This window comes from Mus pahari, chromosome 20, assembly GCF_900095145.1.
Source record: "Mus pahari chromosome 20, PAHARI_EIJ_v1.1, whole genome shotgun sequence".
NCBI classification, from domain to species: Eukaryota; Metazoa; Chordata; class Mammalia; order Rodentia; family Muridae; genus Mus; species Mus pahari.
The window spans coordinates 50,032,984-50,052,067 of NC_034609.1; the positions used below are offsets into that span (position 1 = coordinate 50,032,984).

The following is a 19,084-nucleotide window of genomic DNA, read 5'->3' on the forward strand; positions in this document are numbered from 1 at the left end:
CAGGGTTTCTCTGTATAGCCCTGGCTGTCCTGGAACTCACTCTGTAGACCAGGCTGGCCTCGAACTCAGAAATCCACCTGCCTCTGCCTCCCGAGGGCTGGGATTAAAGGCGTGCGCCACCACGCCCGGCTGCAGCCTTACTACTCTTACAAATGACACTTATTTGTCCATTTTCCTCCTACCTCTGTCAAATCATTTGACCTTCATTATTCCCCACAGCCTAGACTTTGCTGGTCTACCATTTTGTGTATATTTTTAAGATTTGCTGGCTGTGAAAAAGCAGTTTGACATGCATCTTTGTCTTCTGTGCCTTGTAAACTGACTACTGGATCCAAAAGTTTGATCTGATTCAGACATGGCCCCTTTGTCAGAACCACAGTTATGTTCCTTCTCAGCAAGGCACACTTGTGTATGAGTGTGTTTACACATAAATATAGGTGTGTGTAGAGGCCAGAGACTAATCTCATCTCTCATCCCTCGAGGGCTGTCTACTATTTCTGTGTATATTTTTAAGACGCTTGTTTGGTTGTAGGTAAGGGTGGCATGCATACACATGTGTAGGCAGAGAACAACCCATGGGAATTAATCCTGTCCTTCCACCACTGGGGTTCCAGGGATTGATCCAAGGTAATCTCGCTTGGCAGCAGACACTTTTCTTTGCAGGGCCATCCTGCAGGCACTACCTGAGTTTTTGAGATGGGGTTTCTCACTGGCCTAGGTCTCACCATACAAGCTAGACTGGCTGGCTACTGGGTACCAGGGCTCTAGGTACTACAAGTAAGACAAGCACTATGTTGGCTTTTTGTTTGTTTGCTTGTTTGTTTGTTTGGTTGGTTTTTGAGACAGGGTTTCTCTGTATAGCCCTGGATGTCCTGGAACTCACTCTCAGGCTGGCCTTGAACTCAGAAATCTGTCTGCCTCTGCCTCCCAAGTGCTGGGATTAAAGGCGTGTGCTGCCACTGTCCAGCGCCAGCTTTTTTTTTTAAAGGCTTCCAGGGAATCAAGCTTAGGTCCTCATGCGTGCAAGACAACTACTTAACTAATAGAGCCCTCTCCTCCACAGGCCAGCTTTTCACCTCTAATGATTATGGACAATGCTGCTGCCCAAGGGCAATGTAATATGGATACAATTCAGCGAAACTAGTAATATTAAAGATAAATAGACTAGGGGACTGAAGAGATGGCTCACTGGTTAAGGGCAGTTGTTCCTCTCGAAGAGGGCCTGGGTCACTTCCCAGCATCTTCAGAGCAGTTCACAACCATCTGTTAGTTCCAGTTCCAGAGATGTGACATCCCTTTCTGGCCTCCTCAAACACCAAACACACACATAGTGTACATATACATGCAGACAAAACCATACACATGAAAAATAAAAATAAATAAATCATAAAGAAGACAGCAGAAGCCAGGCATGGTGGCGCACGCCTTTAATCCCAGCACTTCGAAGACAGAGGCAGGCGGATTTCTGAGTTCGAGGCCAGCCTGGTCTACAAAGTGAGTTCCAGGACAGCCAGGGCTATACAGAGAAACCCTGTCTTGAAAAACCAAAAAAGACCAACATGGTAAAAAAAAATGCCCAAACAAAACAATATGAGANAAAAAAAAAAAAAAAAACCTTCAAAAATACAGAGTGTGTGTTTTGTGTTAGCCATCTACTCCTGGGCAGAGGGCCTTTTTTATACCCAGTGAGACGCCATCGGAGAAAACTAATCTTTCCTGTGTGAGCAGCTGACACTTGTGGACAGCTTCTGGGTTAGGGATGGGCTCATGTTCACTTCCACTCTCAGCACTGAGAGTCTGTATAGCGTGGACCTGCACATGCGGCCAGAGTCTCTGTCATTTCCTCTACAATCTGGCCGTTTTCTATTGGGAAGAAAGCTGTGATTTATTAGATGTAGAATGCTGCCAAGCACTGAGCCGGGGGCATTAACCTCACACCTAACATGGATTCTGACTCATGAATGAAGAAACTGAGGTTTGAAGACATGTGTGATAATGATCAAAAGGTAACAAGCTAGCCCAGGATAGAAACTCAGTCTGGCAGACTCCAGCGCCTAATTCTCGCTCCACAACACGCAGCTGTTGACAAACCCAAAGCTGTCAACATCCCAAGAACATGGGAACAGAATGTGGCTCTGTTTCTCTGTCTGCAAAGATCTTTGTCACATGAATACCAGTGGCAAGCAGGTGAGTCTGTTTCACTGGAGAGCTGGCCTTGCATCAGCCTCAATGTGTTATCATGAACCACTAATGACACCCATTGCTCTCCTTCCCCTACAACACAGAAGCCAGAAAGAGCATCTCTCCTGTCTCTCAGCTAATCTACAGCATCAATAGTTTGGCAGAAGCCATCAGAGCAGGAGTCTTAGAGGAAGGCAGCCTGGACACTAAGGCCAGGCTCCACACTCCAGAGAGAGACAATAACAGCATGGGTGAGTCTCAGCCAGAACCCTAGAGGGACTGATGCTGGAGGGGGGACCATGCTCAGGGTATTCTCTGATCTGAGCTACCACCCATGGGAAGATGGAGAGTGGGCAGGAGCCCCAGAGCACAACTATGGTAACAACAGACTGGAGAAGAGTGCCTAAGCGCTCCCTGGATGCTCCTCCAGATGAAGAGGAAAGTGAAGATGCTGTGGAGGACAGTCAGCCTGTCACTTAGGGCAGAGACAAGACTCCAGGGCTAGAAGAAAAGGAAAGGGAAACCTCTTGTCAGGAAGCTGGTATGGAACTTTAAGACCCATTAAAGACAAAAGGGCTGAGCCTAGTCTACAAGATGGCTCAATGAGTGAAAATGCCTGCAACCATGACTGACAACCTGAGGCTGATCCTCTAGTACCCACAAGGTGGTAGAGAACCAACTCCCACAGCACACTGTAGCACATGCAGCCCCACACTCATGCATATAAACATGAAAGCAGGGTCGGGGTGGGAGGCCTGGCTGCCACATCGAGGAACAGCTGACCACAGATCTTGACAGATCCTGAGTTTGCCTAGCTCTGATCTAGGCCAGGACAACAAAGAGCCTTGTGCTTCTGACTGCTCTTCCAAAGGTCCAGAGTTCAAATCCCAGCAACCACATGGTGGCTCACAACCATCTGTAACGAGATCTGACACCCTCTTCTGGTGTGTCTGAAGACAACTACAGTGTACTTACATATAATAAATAAATAAATCTTTTAAAAAAAAAAAAGAGCCTTGTGCTTGTATTCCTACTACACTACAGGCTCACCAACAGCTGGAGAACTCTATACTGGATCCCCAGTAAATTGTGGGATTTCATGTTTTTGATCCTGACACCAAAGCAGGGACTGGCCACATGGCTCAGTGTTTAAGAGCACTGGCTGTTTTTTTAGAGGACTTGGGTTCAATTCCCAGCCCCCCTATGAAAGCTCACAACTGTTTGTGACTCAGTTCCATGATGTCTGGCACCGTCACAGACATGCATGTGGGCAAAACGCTAAAGAACGTAAAATAAAAATAAATAAATCCAAAAAAAAAAAAAAAAACCACCCAAAACTTTTGTATGCAGAATATGTAGTTTTCCCTAACCTGCTGTCTGTCTCTCTGTCTCTCTGTCTCTCTCACACATACACACACACACACACACACACACACACACACACACACAAAGACAGTAGTACAGGTGAAGCTTTTACAAATACTTGACCAAACATGCAAATACCCGGTAAGCACAAAATCAATGTCGGACATTTTAAAGTATGAGAACAATACAAGAGCGTATGGAGAAGCCTTTAGAAGGCTAGCACAGAATGACTGGCAGCATCCAGTGCTGGTGAGAACGTGAACATGTGGTGTTCTCACCTACTGCTGATGGAATGTAAAACCATGCAAAAAAGAAGGGGTGTTGGGTGGCTATTTTTTAGGAAACATACCTACTATAAGGTGCAACCATTCTACCTCAGGGACTTTCCCAGATATAAACTAGGTACAGATGTTTTTAGTCCATTATGCATGAAAGGTAAAAACTGAAACTCCCTGAATATCAGGGCTAGTGAACAAGCAAGCTTTGCTAACTCCACACAAACCAACAGTGTTGACAAAGAACAGGATACTGACTGGTACACACAGTACAGGTCTCAGAATCATGCTGAGCAAAGTCAGAAGCAGTGTGTGCTAAGAAAGCAGGCCTCATCCCATCCCAGAATCAAGAATGCAAGACATGAGAAGGGTGGGGACACAGCAGCACACGTCCCTCAGAGGCACAAAACAGGTGAGTGGCTCCCTAAGGACAGAGGAAGAGGGGCAACTGCAAGGGCACACACAGCAGGAGACTGGGCTAAAGGGGACACTCAGGATGCAGACTGTGGTAATGTCTGCACCAGGGCACACACAGCCCATCCTAAAGGTGGCCCGAGGCAGTGGTGTCCTGTACACACCCAGCACTCAGGAAACAAAGCAGAAAAATCAGGAGTTCCACAGAACTTGCTACATAGCAAGACCATCTAAAAATCTAAGGGTTGGCTGGCCATGGTAGTGTACACCTTCAATCTCAGCACTTGGAAGGTACAGACAGGCAGATCTCTGTGCGTTCCAGGCCAGCCAGCTAGTAGGGCTACATAAGACCATGTCTCAAAAAAATAAATAAATAAAAATAGGGTGGGCAGTGGGGCTAAGTGTAGTCACCTGGTATATACAAAAGTCCTGAGTTCAATCCCCAAAATAGCAAAAGAGACAACTAAAGTTGCACATCTCAATTGTGCAATTTTATTTAAGGTAAATTACACTTTTAAAGACAATAAAACACTTAACATAAAGTTTCCCATGGCAAGATTACACACAAAGAGGAAAAGACTAATAGGGAAACAAACATTTTTATCCTCCATCACAAACATCTAACTTCTTCCCTGTCGAGCAGGAAAAGCCCGACAACTCAACAGCCACAAACAACCCAGAGCACAGCTGACAGGCCTGCTGTAGGGCAGATACTCCTTCAACGTGAGCCACAAAGACCACGGTCACCTGCCAGGCTGCTCTTGTTTATAAAACACAACTTTTATAAAATAAAACCTGCACTATAACCAGGTGAACAATTCTGTGAGACAGCAGCCACTGTAAGTGCAAAGTAGCCTCAGTGCCTCCCAGTGCTCTTTATGACCAAAAGACATCTGCAGGTATAGTTACATAAATGGGGTAGACCTTAGAACATTAGGATGGTCTAAAATAAAGAGAAAAGAATCTTATTATGAGCTTACTTTATTGCGGCCAACTTCTTGGTTAGTGTCCCCTCTGCCGGCATCTTTTAAGAAGAAAAAGAAACATTAAAAATTTGAATTTGAGATATTTTTCCAAATTGGTTAGCATTTTCATTCTTCTCCTTTTTCAGTGCTGGAGACTGATCTCAGGGCTCCGAGAATGCCAACGTGGTCTATCTCTGCCACACTCCCAGCCACATATGTTACATTTTAGGAGCCAAAACATTCTAACCACATGTAACTCATGTGACTCAAAACACCACAGGGCAATCAAATCAGAAGCCGCTATCACAGTGCTTGTGAAGAGAACCCTGAGAGCCAGGAGTGGCGGCACACACCTATAATCCTAGAATCCCAGCACTGATACAGGAGGATGAGGAAATAGAAAGTCACCCTCAGCTCCAAGTGAGTTTGAGTTCAAGGCTACAGGAAGCCTTACCACAAAACAGAAATGGGGAGGGGGAGCATGAGAAGTAAGATACAGGGAATCCCACAGACAACATCACACTCAACAGCCTCTCTCACACAACCAAGGCACAAGCACAGACCACAGGCGCAGGCTACAACAGGTGCAGGCTGGTTCATGACAATGAGGAACCATGAAAACAGATTTATAAGTAAATGTGTGTGGGAGCATCATTTATAACCTAAAATGTCTAAACTGGTAATAAGGAAACATTTCCTGTGCATCTGAGAGATTATATCCCAGTGGGTCCTAAAACTAGTGGTGTCTTTACTTGTTTTAGACAGGGCCTTTGCAGCCCAGGCTAGACATGGCCTCAGCAGATAGCTGAAGTCGATCTTGACCTCGGACCTGTGGACCACACTCCAGGAGAACCAAGGGGCACACTGTAGTAGCAGCACAGAGAAAAGCCAAAGTAACAAAGCGGCAGCTGTGGGAAGAGCCACACAGCCAACAGAACACATGGCTTCAGTTCAGCGTAGCAAGTGCTGTGCTGCACGATGAGGCTCAAGCACACACAGGGCCACACACACCGGGAACCTCGGTATGGTCCGCTCTTCTAACAAGAGGTAATAAAATGGCTGGAGAGACGGCTCAGCAGTAAAGACAACTGCTTTTCTAGAAGACCCAGGCTGGTCTCCCACAGTTGTCTGTTAACTCCAATCAATTCCAGAGGATCTGATGTCTTCTTCTGACCTCCAGGAGCACTCCATGCACATCCAGGCAAACCATCCAACCATACACATAAAAATTAAATCTTAAAGAGATTCTCAATAAGAACAAAACCTTTTTAAAGAAGCCATGAATAAATATAGGCCAAGGAGAAAGGAAAGAAGTGACTCAATTAGGTAAGGCCTCTGTGTGAAAAGCAAGCAGAGCAGGTAACAGGCCAGGTTGACACAGGGATGCCACACCCTGAAGGCATCCTGCACATAGGGTGTGGGCCAAGACACCCCAGTTAGTTCAGGTAAGAGCTTCACATTGGGAAGTAGAGCTCAGAGGAGCAGGTAAGTAGGTGGTAATTGTGGGGAACAAGCATGCTGACAGAAATAATGAGAACTGTCAAGATACTAGAAAATGTCTACTTTTAAAGAAGCAGTCTGTTTTTCCATGGGACACTTTTTTTTTTTTTTTTTTTTGGTTTTTTGAGACAGGGTTTCTCTGTATAGCCCTTGCTATCCTGGAAACTCACTTTGTAGACCAGGCTGGCCTCGAACTCAGAGATCCGCCTGCCTCTGCCTCCCGAGTGCTGAGATTAAAGGCGTGCACCACCATGCCCGGCACCATGGGACACTTTTGTTCAGGGAGTCTGCAGGAGTGGAAATAGTGGGTAATTCCAGGGAGGCACAAGGCAGCAACAACAACAGAGCCATCCAGTCCATGCTTTAACAGTAGAGACCGAGAAACTACAAACCCTAGGCAAGCATCCCATTGCTGATCTATGCTCTCAGCCCTGAGAAGCCCTTAGAGAATCGTGTAAGCAAGAGCAATCAAACAAGGTAAGTCCTTCCTGTGCATGCTGAAATACTGCACATTATACTGAAAAGAATTTTGAAAAACACGCTGCTGGGTGCACACCTTTAGTTCTAGCACCCAGGGAGCAGAAGCAATGGATTTCTGTGAATTCTAGACCAGCCTGATCTATTAAGTGAGTTCCAGGACAGGTGGGGCTACATAGTGAGATTCTGTCTCAAAACAAACAAGAAGAGCACACACTGCTGCAGTCATACTCCTCTCCGGCCCACAGCACTAGTCAGGCTGCCTGTGGCATGGTGAGAAACAGTCCCCTGCCTACTCTGACAGCAGACAGTCACCCACCTGCTCATCAAGTCCCATGGCCAGCCTTGGTGACAGATGTCACTGTACTGTGTGAACTCATGCAGTTACCTATCAAGTGCTGCCTCAGAAGAGGACACTGGGGCCAGTACATCTGATTGACTGACAAAGCACAGAGACATTACGTAGTTTTCAGTGGGAGCCACTTACCACAGAACGAAATCGTACAGATTCTACTTGTCCATATTCTTTAAAAAATGACTTCAGCTTCTAAAATAAACAATATACATGTGCATGTTAGCTAACACCCTGAACATCTGTGTCACAAATGATGTGAATTTATTTTAAGAACATTCCAGAATCAAGTGTAAGTAGTATCCAAGCACTAGAAACACAAAGCGGAGACAAGAAGATGAGGTGTTCACACCCAATATCTAAAAACCAAAGAACATGTCAGAAAAACACGTGACTTAAGTTGGACAGACGGAAAGATTTTACAGAAACTTGGGAAGAAAAATACTATTCAGGTTCACATTATCATCCATGCGTGACCTATATGACAGCTGTATGTTTCAATGTTTATAACTTATTTGACACTTAAATGGAGGTTAGTTAGACTTGTATCTTGCACATAATCACTGGTCTTTTCACACTGGCTTAAATCACAGTGCCTTTTAAGGATACTGTTCCACAGAGAAATTCTCCAGCTCAGACTACCAGTGTGTGGAGAATCCTTGTTAGTCATTTTGGGACAAATTCTTGGACTATCTCAAGATGTGAAGAACATACATGTATTTACAGGTACAACAGTAATTTCTACAAGTAATTCTAATTTAAAAACCATTTACTGTAAGAATATTTTTTACAGAACAACATAACATCACACTTCCCTCCTCTGAGCTCTCATGACTTAAAAGGAAAATCAATAACCAAGAGCCAAATGTCCACAGGCAGCTAAGGCAGGATGACTGAGATGCCAAGGCTGGCCTGGGGTACATAAGAAGATTCATAGGGAGATGACACAAAACTAACAAAAACAACTGGGCATAGTCTCTAATCCTAGTTCTTAGGAGGTGGAGGCAGAAGGATTACCATGAGTTAAAGACCAGAGTAAACACTCAAAAATACAAAGGAGGGCTGGAGAAAAGGCTCAGCAGCTCAGAGCACTTTTCACTCTCAACAGGACCTGGGTTTGTTTCTCAGAAAGGGGGTGGAGGAGTGGTGAGACAGGGTCAGGTACTGAGGTGGGTCTCAGCATAGGACAAGGACAGAGCTGCTGGCAATTTAACTCTCTCTTGCTATTCTGGAGCCAAAAGCTGATGATTTTTGGCAATTTCACAGAGAAAGGAAAAATAAGTAAGTAAGTGAATAAGAAAGTAAGAAAGAAAGAGAGGAAGAAAGTCAGTTGTGTGTGTGTACATGTGCACACGCGCGCGTGCGCGCGCGCACACACACACACACACACACACACACACACACACACCACTCAGGCTAGGCCTGACCACCTGTTTCATCATTTCACAAGTGTACATACATACTTACACACATACATTTATACACTGGTGAATGGAACAGAGCCCAAACAGCCACACTTTATTTTTTTCCTCTCAGTCTTTTTATACCTTCTTAGACAAAAGTTTTTTACAAAATGTCACACAAAAGCAGAGTTACAGAAGGATGTCAATAGTAAGTAAATTCAAAGCAGTGGTTCATTCCATAAGTTCATTATAAGTTTAAAGCAACAGTTTCATGTGGCCTTACTTTATCATAGTGTACACCTGGGGCTTCATCTTTGGACCTGACTAGAATGTTTTTCCTTAATCATAAATTTTTCCCAAGCCTATTTCTCTTCTTAGAGTAATTTATGAAAGCTCATTGTACTCCTTATTATGCAGCCTTTACTTACTAATCTATGAGGAGGAGACACATTCTATTCTTGATTCTAACTTTATTGTATCTTTTTGGTAAAACAACTAAAACTTTCTCCTCTTAAACTTTCTTCCTAAAATTACTGAATCAAATCAGGAATTCCATAGTCATTAATTCATCTAAACAGCATTAATTTATGAAAGTTCATCTTCATGTTGATCTGCAGAAAATGTGGCCAATAGGGTAGCTATCACTCAGGAAGTAATCACACCAGGCTATCGGCAGTGCGGGTCTCCTGGCGTTCACTTACACCAAGTGAGATAAATGAGAAGTGTGGCAATGACAAGCATGAGAAAGGACATCAGTCGCAAGAAGCAACCCTGGGACTAAGTCTCTGGGGCCCTGCCTCACCAGAGCTCACCCACTGCAGCAGAGCAAGCGGATGGCTGTCTCCAGGGAGCTCACTTGCCCACTGCCAGTCTTCTTGCATGGCATCCACCATCAGCACCCAAATGATGGCTCACAATCATCCATTACTCCACTTCCAGAGGCTCTGATGCTTTCTGACCTCCACAGGCACCAGGTATATATGCAGTGCACATATGTGTGGGGGAAAATGTTCATCCACATAAAACAATTCTAAAATGTAGGTTTATTTAATTAAAGGGTAGTACATGATATCTTTACAAATGAAACACTAGGGAACAAAAGTCACTGTGTTTTCTAAGAATAAAAATATAAACCCACCCTTCCAAAGATGAACAGGATTTGAGCCTGAGATTTGCTCATAAACTACCAACCACATCCACATAGAAGTACTCATAAGTACATAAGTACTCATTCTTCCACACAGCAAATATTCTTTGAATCTTTGCTATGTGTTAGGCATCTTCTCATGTGTGCAAAACAGAACAGTAAAGGAGGAAGGAAAGGGAGGGAGGGAGAGACAGAGAGAAAGAGAGAGAGAGGAAAAGAAACAGAGAGAGGAAGAGAGAGACGAGACAGAGACAGAGAGTCAAAGAAAGACAGAGAGAGACACACAGAGAGAGACAGAGATGTGTACTGGTTTACATTCTAGTGGCATTAACAGGAAGAAAGCTGAAGAGGGGGGAAAAAAAAAGATATAGGCCACTACCATTTCAAACATGACCTTCACAAGCCTGAATTAGGGCTGAGAGCCAAGCACCACACACACACACACACACACACACACACACACATCTATGGTGTGGTGATTAGGGAGCACAATGATGCTATAGCAGTAGTTAGTTATCAATGAGCTCATTACATGTTACCTTCGTCAATAGCTTCTCTAGGTTTATTCTACCCCCTTCCACTCACCTTCTTATTACACGTGACAGGCAAATTGCCAACAAACACAGTCCTCTCGTTTTTTAACCGCTCCTCTTCGGGGTTGACTGGGATTTTTGTTCTTTGGCCCCCATCCTTAGCAAGGCTGAGGATGGCATCCAGTGCTTCTCCATCTGCCACTTTACCCTGAGACTGAGATCTTTTCTTTCTTCCCTGCCCTTGGTCCTGATGAAGCTCTTCTTCTAAATCAGCACTTGCTAGAGCACTTTCCCTAGTTTTTAAGGAACAACCAAAGAAAGGAGGAGTCAAAAACAAAACAAACAAAAAAACCATCAATGTGACGTCAGTCCTGTCTCCTCACTGCAAACACCTTCTGCTGGCTTCTGCTATATGCTACCTTTAGAAAACAAAGTCTATACTCACAGAGTTTAAGGAATATTTTATGACACACTAAAACCAGGCAGCAGCAGCAGCGGCAGCAGCAGCAGCAGCACAGGAGTACTAAAGGAAAGCCACATAAGCTCTTCAAGGTCCACGTTACACTCTGCTGGTGCCCAGTTTATTACCATTCTCTGCCGTAGGCCCTGGACACTCAACACTCTCTAAGACTTAGAGAGGTTTCTATGCCCACCAAACAGTCTGAAAACAGAATCTGTCAGCTCACCGAGCATGGCAAATAAGGCTATGACAGGCCTTGCCCCACCCCTTGTTAAAAAACATTAGATTTTATTCCTAAAGCTAATCACTAAAGTCTATTCCCTTATTGGGCCACTTCCTTCTCCCAAGGCTGACTAACAAGGTCCAACAATCAAAAGCCCACTTTGGTTGCCCTAATTAACAAGCCTAGTCAAAATTAAACACCTAGCCCTACACCTATAGCCCTAACACAGGATTTCTTCCCCTTTTACCTTTATAAACTGCCATTTGCCTATGGGCCACTTGTGTCTCCTCTTTATCTAGAGGCAGTCATTTGTGGTCATTGCCATTCCTTATTCCCTACCCCCTAGGGCCAAATATCCCTCTCCCTCCTCCTCTCCCTTGTTCCCTTGCCCTTCTTCCTCATCCTCTATTTCATGTCTTTGTCTCTTATTCCCCCCACCCCATCCCTCTGGGGCAAATAAATCTCCTGTGTACTAGGAACTTGGTCTCGAGGTGTCTTGTGTAGATACTGTCCCTTCAGAAGCTCTGAAATGGTAAATACAAACTGATGGTACTGGTCCACAGGGACACTCAAGTCTGAGGACACACTGACAAGAGAACTAGACAGGGGTCTTAAGGTGATAGAAAAGGGGGCAGCAGGAGCATGCAATGACTCACTGGGTTCCCACTGTGCTTTTTTTTTTTTTTTTAAAGATTTATTTATTTATTTGATGTATGTGAGTACATTGTAGCTGTCTTCAGACATACCAGAAGAGGGCATCAGATCCCATTACAGATAGTTGCGAACCACCATGTGGTTGCTGGGAATTGAACTCAGGGCCTCTGGAAGAGTAGTCAGTGCTCTTAACTGCTGAACCATCTCTCCAGCCCCCTCCCTCTGTGCTTCTTAAAGCCTTTCAGCAGTGTACTACAGAGGCAGGCAGTGATCACATGGCAGCGGCTAGTGTGGCAACGGCTAGGATACCCAAACAGACCCATAAAGACCAAGAAAGGCTTCTTAAAGAGGCAGGCGGATTTCTGAGTTCGAGGCCAGCCTGGTCTACCAAGTGAGTTCCAGGACAGTCAGAGCTACACAGAGAAACCCTGTCTCGAAAAAACCAAAAAAAAAAAAAAAAAAAAAAAAAAAAAGATAGCAGTGTGTGTCACCGTCTTAAATAAATACTACTTTTGCTCCTCCACCAAGAGCCCAAGTACAATGATCTGTTCACTTCAACATCTAACCTTCAACATCTAACGTAGCTGGCAAGGAAAAGGGGAATGGTGGGGCCCAGCTGAGAGCGACCAGTTATGCAAAAGCATCTGACCGTTTCCTTTGGGAGACAGGAAACCACAAGACTGACTACCTACAAAAATCACTTGGGCACTGGAAGCCAACCTAGACCACACGGACAGGCTGTACTTCAAAAATTAATTTGAGTCCAGGGACATAGCTCAGCAAGGCACTTAGCCTAGCATGTATCTTTGTTTGTTCAATGTCCAGCACCACAGAAGGAAGGGAAGGAAGAAAGGGGGAAAGGAAGGAGGGAGGGAGGAAAGAAGAGGGAAGGCAAGAAGGGAGGAAGGAGGGCGGAGAGAAAGGAGGGCAGGCAGGCACACACACAGACCCAAGTCAATCACGCAATGGAGAAGATAGGAAATGAACAAGATGTATAAACATGAGCAGGAAAGATATTGTCATGACAATACAAAAAAAACAGCAGGCCAGAGCAAGGATGGAGATGGAAAGAAGGCAGACTAACAGAATTAAATGGTGACTGGACTTGAGAAGGTAAAGCAGGAGGATCTTAAATTCAGACTGGCATAGAGAAATACAGTTAGACTGTCTTTTCATTAAAAAAGAAAGAAAGGGGGGCTGGAAAGATGGCTCAGCGGTTAAGAACACTGACTGCTCTTCCGAAGGTCCTGAGTTCAAATCCCAGCAACCACATGGTGGTTCACAACCATTCGTAATGAGATCTGATGCCCTCTTCTGGTGTGTCTGAAGGCAGCTACAGTGTACTTAGATGTAGTAATAAATAAATCTTAAAAAAAAAAAAAAAAAAGAAAAAAGAAAAAGAAAAGAAAGGGATGGGCGTGGTGGTGCACTCCTTTAATCCCAGCACTTGGGAGGCAGAGGCACACATTTCTCAGTTCTAGAGAGTGAGTTCCAGGACAGCCAGGACTACACAGACAGAGCACAGAGAAACCTTGTCTCGAAAAACAAACAAACGAATAAACAACAACAACAAAAAAAAAGACAGCAGCTTCAGGACTTAGCAACTGAGTAGCTGTGTGTGAAGAGGGGAGAGCACAGGGTAACTCCTGCATCACTGGCTTGGGCAATTATCTAGAAGTGAAGTACCATTAATGCAGGATTTCAGTTGGAAGCATTTTTATTTTGCTTTTAGGTTTTGATTTAAGGAAGATGTCATGCACACTAGGCTGCCTTCAAACTCGCTATATATAGTGCAGGGTAACTCTGAGTGTCCAATCCAAGCACCACCGCCTTCCAAGTGCTGGGACTGCAGGTGTGTGTTACCATGCATGGTTCAGACAAGGAACGCTCCACCAAGTGAGGCACACCTCTAGCTTCATGGAGCACTATCTTAAGGTAAACGAGGAATGTACAGGTGGCAGGTGTGTGTTACCATGCATGGTTCAGACAAGGAACGCTCCACCAAGTGAGGCGCATCTCTAGCTTCATGGAGCACTATCTTAAGGTAAACAAGGAATGTACAGGTGCAGATACAGCCAATCAAAAAGATGGAACAGGCCTAGTGCTCAGGGCTGACACAGGCAGTGCCCATGAAGAGCAGCTGTGAGGTGACTGACAAGAACTCTGAGAAGAAACCGTTTCCTAAGAGCAAGCTCAGTAAAGGTGATCATCTTAATTCAGAGACAAAACAGAGACGCAAGGGAACAGAAAGATCACTTGGAATATAAAGCTTCGAGAAAGCAGTCACCAAGTGGGAGCAGTGCGCAGTCCTCAGAGGGTGTGAGGGTGGTGGGGAGTTAGTGCAGTGGCTCAGCAGGTAAAGGCACCTGTTATGCAGCCAGACGAGCCCAGCCTGACTGTGCAACCCAGACATGGACTCCTAGGAGGTGGTCCTTCCACAGGCCACTGTGACAGGAACGCACTGACACACATGCAGACAACAAACGTAATAACTACTGAAGGTTTTTCTGAAAGAAGAGAGTGTAAAAATGGGAAAAGAAAGTAGGTTTGAAACAGCGAGAAGGAATTGAGAGCCAAGGGTTTGTGGAAGCTGAAGGACAGCTTAGGTTGCTGAATGAGTTTGAGGCCTACCTGGGATGCAAGAAGTCTCCAAGAAAGAATGAGGAACACTAAGTAGAAAAGTAGTGTATCTGTTTGGATACTAACTCATATATTCTGTAAAAGAAATTTTAAGTTACTGAGGGAAATTTGGTTCCTATGAAAACCAAATTCACGTTTGACAGACACACTAACTCAGAAATTCCAACTCAGAAAACAGAGGTTAAAGTCCTAACAAGGCTGGCTCAGAAACAAGAAGCAGTGATGGATGCAAGGACCTAAAAAGCTGATCTACAAGTTTATCCTAAGCTGTTTGCTTAGGATAAATGGCTTTCTTGTATTTTTTAGCCCTGTATGAGACTTTGCATAATGTATTTTTTAAATTTCAGAATATGCAGTAAAAAAAATTAAGATGAACATTAATATTATTTTAAAAAACTGCCTGAGGTATTTAATATAGCAAAAAGGAGATTTCCACCAACCTGTTTGCCAGCCTCTTGTCTGCATCAGAGAGTTTCTTCACTTTCACTTTTCTCGCAGGCTCTTGCAAAACTGGCTTTTTAGTATGGGACACACTCTCTTCTTCATCATCAAGTTTTCTTTTTTTAGATGTTTCCTTTCAAAAGTTTGAAGTCATATTTAAAACCTCAAACTTTAAAAAAAAAAAAAAAAAAATCCTAGCTGGGCGGTGGTGTCGCACGCCTTTAATCCCAGCATCTGGAAGGCAGAGGCAGGCGGATTTCTGAGTTCGAGGACAGCCTGGTCTACAGAGTGAGTTCAGGATAGCCAGGGCTATACAGAGAAACCCTGTCTTGAAAAACAAAAACAAACAAGCAAACAAACAAATCCTGATCCTAAAGCTGTGTGTGGTGGCATATGTCTGTAATTCCAGCATTCAGGATATAGAGGCAGGAGGAACTGTGCCAGGCCAACCAAAGCTACACAACAAAGTCTCCCCCGTCTCCAAGTCCCTGAGCAATACTCCGATGCCTTTCTACATGGATACTTCTTCACGGGTTACAGAGAGAAGCAGAGTATTCTTGCAGCACCAGCTTTTCAGTGGAAAGCTGAGGCAGGAATACAGACTCTGGGCTACCCTGTATGCTGAGCGTGGGCAACCAGTGAGACCCTGTCTCAAAATAGAAAGTAAAGTCGGACATGGTGGGAGCGACTCTGTAATCTCAGCACTCAAGGCTGGAGGAGGATCAGGAGTTTAGTTCATCCTCGGGAACATAACAGAAATTTGAGGCTTACACGGTCTACAGGTGACCCCGTCGATCGAATAGGCTGAGGATGAAGCGTAGCCCAGCTCCAGGGACCAGCCAGCTTCTGCTGTCCGGCGAGTTACCCTCTACATCTCTACCGGGATACTCAGGGTGCAGCCCGGCGACTCACCTGGGGCACAGGCACAAACACAGGGGGAGCCGAGGGCTCCGCGGTGCTGAAGAGAGCGGCCAGCCGCCCCGTCCCGCCTCCGGGAGGCCGCGGGCCGCCACGCAAGCTGTCGGCGACCTGTCCCACCAGGTAGTCGGTGGTCGCACTGCCCACGCCGGCTCCAGGGCTCTGTCTGCAAACACAAGCGCACTCTTCAGCCACGCCGCGCCACTCACCGCCAACCCATCCACACCCACGCCCGCCGCCACTCACCTCCGCTCCTGGCCCTTCCTTCTCTTGCGTCCCTCCCCTCCCAGAGCCATGCTGAAAACTGAGCTTCCGGGACGGAAGTCCTGAGTCCACACTTCCGGGATCCGGCTAGTCGTGCCTTCCCGCTGATGCCGGGTTCCGGCTGCCTCCGGATTCTGACTACTTCCGTTCTAGGGCGGAGCTCTTCGGCTCAGGGCCACGCCCCCTCCTGACCATTCAGCCCGCGGCTGCGCAGAGCGGTGCTAGGCTTGCTACTAGGACATTTAGGACTGTGCTCGTCGCAGTCCGCAGGCATCTCAGGGACACCTTGGCTGAGGGAACGCGCAAGTCTGACAGAGTAGCTGAGGCCTAACGTAAGCACGAGGGTCAGCTAAAGCCTGACACGGTGGCTCAGGCCTTTAATCCCAGAATTTGGGGCTCGAAGAAACCGGATTACCTCGAGTTCTAGGGCAGGCTAAAACCACAGGGCTCCAGCATAGCTACCTTGTCTCAAACAAAACAAACCCCTCAGGCTTAGGGTGGGCTGTCGGCCACAGCTCATTGAGGAAGGCGGTTTCCAAGAAATGGGGCTACAGGGATGTGTCTTAGCAGTCTGGGAAGGGTCTGTACACCTTTACCGAAGTTTGACGTTTCAAAGTCAGCAAAAAACAAGTAGTTGGGACCACAGCTTTAACCGGTCACATCCTTGTATTATTCCGTCTTCAAAGCCGTAGGGTTTGTCATTCTTTTTTTGTTTTTTTGTTTTTTTTTGTTTGGTTTGGTTTGGTTTTTCGAGACAGGGTTTCTCTGTATAGTCCTGGCTGGCCTGGAACTCACTCTGTAGACCAGACTGGCTTCGAACTCAGAAATCCACCAGCCTCTGCCTCCCGAGTGCTGGGATTAAAGGCATGCGCCACCACGCCCGGCGGGTTTGTCATTCTTTAAGTAAATTCATACTTAGATTTTTTTTTTTTTATGGTGGCTCATATTTGTAATCCCTGTTCTCTGGGGCCTAGGTAGAGCTTGGCCATGATTTTGAGGCTATTCTGGGATATGTGGTCATAGCCTCTCTTGCCTGCAGCGAGACCCTGTCTTAAAGTGTTCTCCTGCTGATCTAGCCTACCCTTGAGGGCTCCTGCTTCCTAGCTTCCCTTGTAAGGGTCCATGATTCGCCAAAGAATGATGCCCCGGATTCAAATAGTATGTAAACACAAAGAGTGTTTTATTCTGCAGAAGTCCAGCATGCTGGGGTCTCCCCAGTTACCAAGATAGAGACACCCAAGTGAGCTTGCAGGCCAGATTTAAAGCACATTAGGAATGCTGGGGCAGGTGACCTCTTTGTGAATATGTCAGCCTATCTCTAGGGATACTGACATGCCATTACCTGGATGTGGGGGCTGAAAACTTGCTGGGGAGGTCTGGGAACTGTTACTGAGGAAGTCTGGAAACTGCCGCTGACCCATTGTACTTTCTTCAGGCCAGGTGGCTGGGACATTCCATTACCTGGGCATAAAGGCTGGAGCCTGGACTTTTTTCAGCTAGTAATTGGCTTGTCTGGATTTGCCCAGTTTTCAGGCCTAGTCTCCTAAACTGCCAGTTTGAAGTCTGTCATGGAGCCAGCCTAGGCGTCTCCTTCCTCCCTTTAAGTAATGGGCCGTCTTGAATCCTTGAGATGTTTCTGAGGCCCCTGCAGTGGCAACTCCACCCAGCCCTATGTCAAGGAGAGAACCTAGTGACACAGTGGAAACAGCCACATTTTCAACCTGATAATTTGGAGGTGCTAGCTGGTGGAAGACATAAAAATCCTCAGCCGTATTTACAACTGGGCCATAAATGCATGCATGGAGTGAGTCTCGAGGTACACGCCCTCCAATCATTCTGGGGGGGGGGGGAGCATGTATCCTGCATCAGTAGGGGTTACAGTGTGGTTGCAGAGGTGGGAATAGGCACTTCAAGTGAAGATTAGCTAAGACTTGAGACCAAAGAAGCGTTGCAAAGATAGCTATGCAAACCACCACCACGCATGTCATAATCCCTATAAACGTTGTGTGTCCTCCCATAGGTCTTGCCTCAGCAAAAAACCTTGTGAGTCCGTCTTAGCAAAACTCTACAGGAGTCTGAATCAGCGGACATATCCAGAAACTTTTATTTACTCAGCCTGAGTCCAAGGAAGCAGCAAGAAGTGGCCAGAACACCAGAAGCTTTTCCGTGGGTTTCCCTTTATGAAGTCACAATAAAGGATGACCAGTTAAGAATGGTAAGGTGTATTAATACCATCCAGCATTGTCCACTGTCGAGTTACATTTATATTCTTTTAAACATCACGTATCCTTCCGTGTGTCTGCTTTAGCAAAGCATCCTCCTACCCGTGTGCTCCAGCAAAACACTATTTGATAGAACTGACTTTCCAAAGAAACCAGAAGTTTCCCCTTCACGTAGGTGTTCATATAACCTTTTTAAAACAAAGACAGGATTGCCATTCCTGGAACAGGCAGTATAGAACCATTTGTAGTTGTTACAGGTGGGGCATAGCCCAATCTTCAAGAAACAGGTTTAATCATAAACAGGAATGAACCTAGTTTGCCTTTACTATAAGAGGGCTTTCAAGCCGGGCAGTGGTGGCACATACCTTTAATCCCAGCACTTGGGAGGCAGAGGCAGATGGATTTCTGAGTTCAAAGCCAGCATGGTCTACAGAGTGAGTTCCAGGACAGCCAGGGCTACACAGAGAAACCCTGTCTGGAAAACAAAAAAACAAAAAGAGGTCTTTTAAGCCTAAGATGGAGACTTTTATATTTTGAGCAGATAAACCAAACAGCAGACCAGGCCAAGGTGTTCACGTGGGAGAGGTTTAGTAAGGAGGGATGGGGGCGGCGAAGCGGGTAGAGGGATAGAGAAGAGGAGAGAGAGAAAG

At 45.7% G+C, this 19,084-nt stretch overlaps 1 protein-coding gene across 1 annotated transcript in view; it reads right to left on the minus strand.

Moving 5' to 3' along the window:
- The window catches only part of Rbm34 (RNA binding motif protein 34), a 22,470-nt gene extending 6,203 nt beyond the window's left edge, over nucleotides 1–16,267 (minus strand). Inside the window, exons 1-6 of the mRNA XM_021220557.2 lie at nucleotides 16,195–16,267; nucleotides 15,943–16,114; nucleotides 15,030–15,163; nucleotides 10,665–10,905; nucleotides 7,665–7,724; nucleotides 5,216–5,259 (exon numbers count right to left, since the gene is read on the minus strand). Of these exons, the coding sequence (XP_021076216.1) occupies nucleotides 5,216–5,259; nucleotides 7,665–7,724; nucleotides 10,665–10,905; nucleotides 15,030–15,163; nucleotides 15,943–16,114; nucleotides 16,195–16,244 (701 nt within the window). The 5' untranslated portion in view covers nucleotides 16,245–16,267. The remainder of the gene's footprint in view (nucleotides 1–5,215; nucleotides 5,260–7,664; nucleotides 7,725–10,664; nucleotides 10,906–15,029; nucleotides 15,164–15,942; nucleotides 16,115–16,194) is intronic.
- Between the last annotated feature and the right edge of the window lie 2,817 nt (nucleotides 16,268–19,084).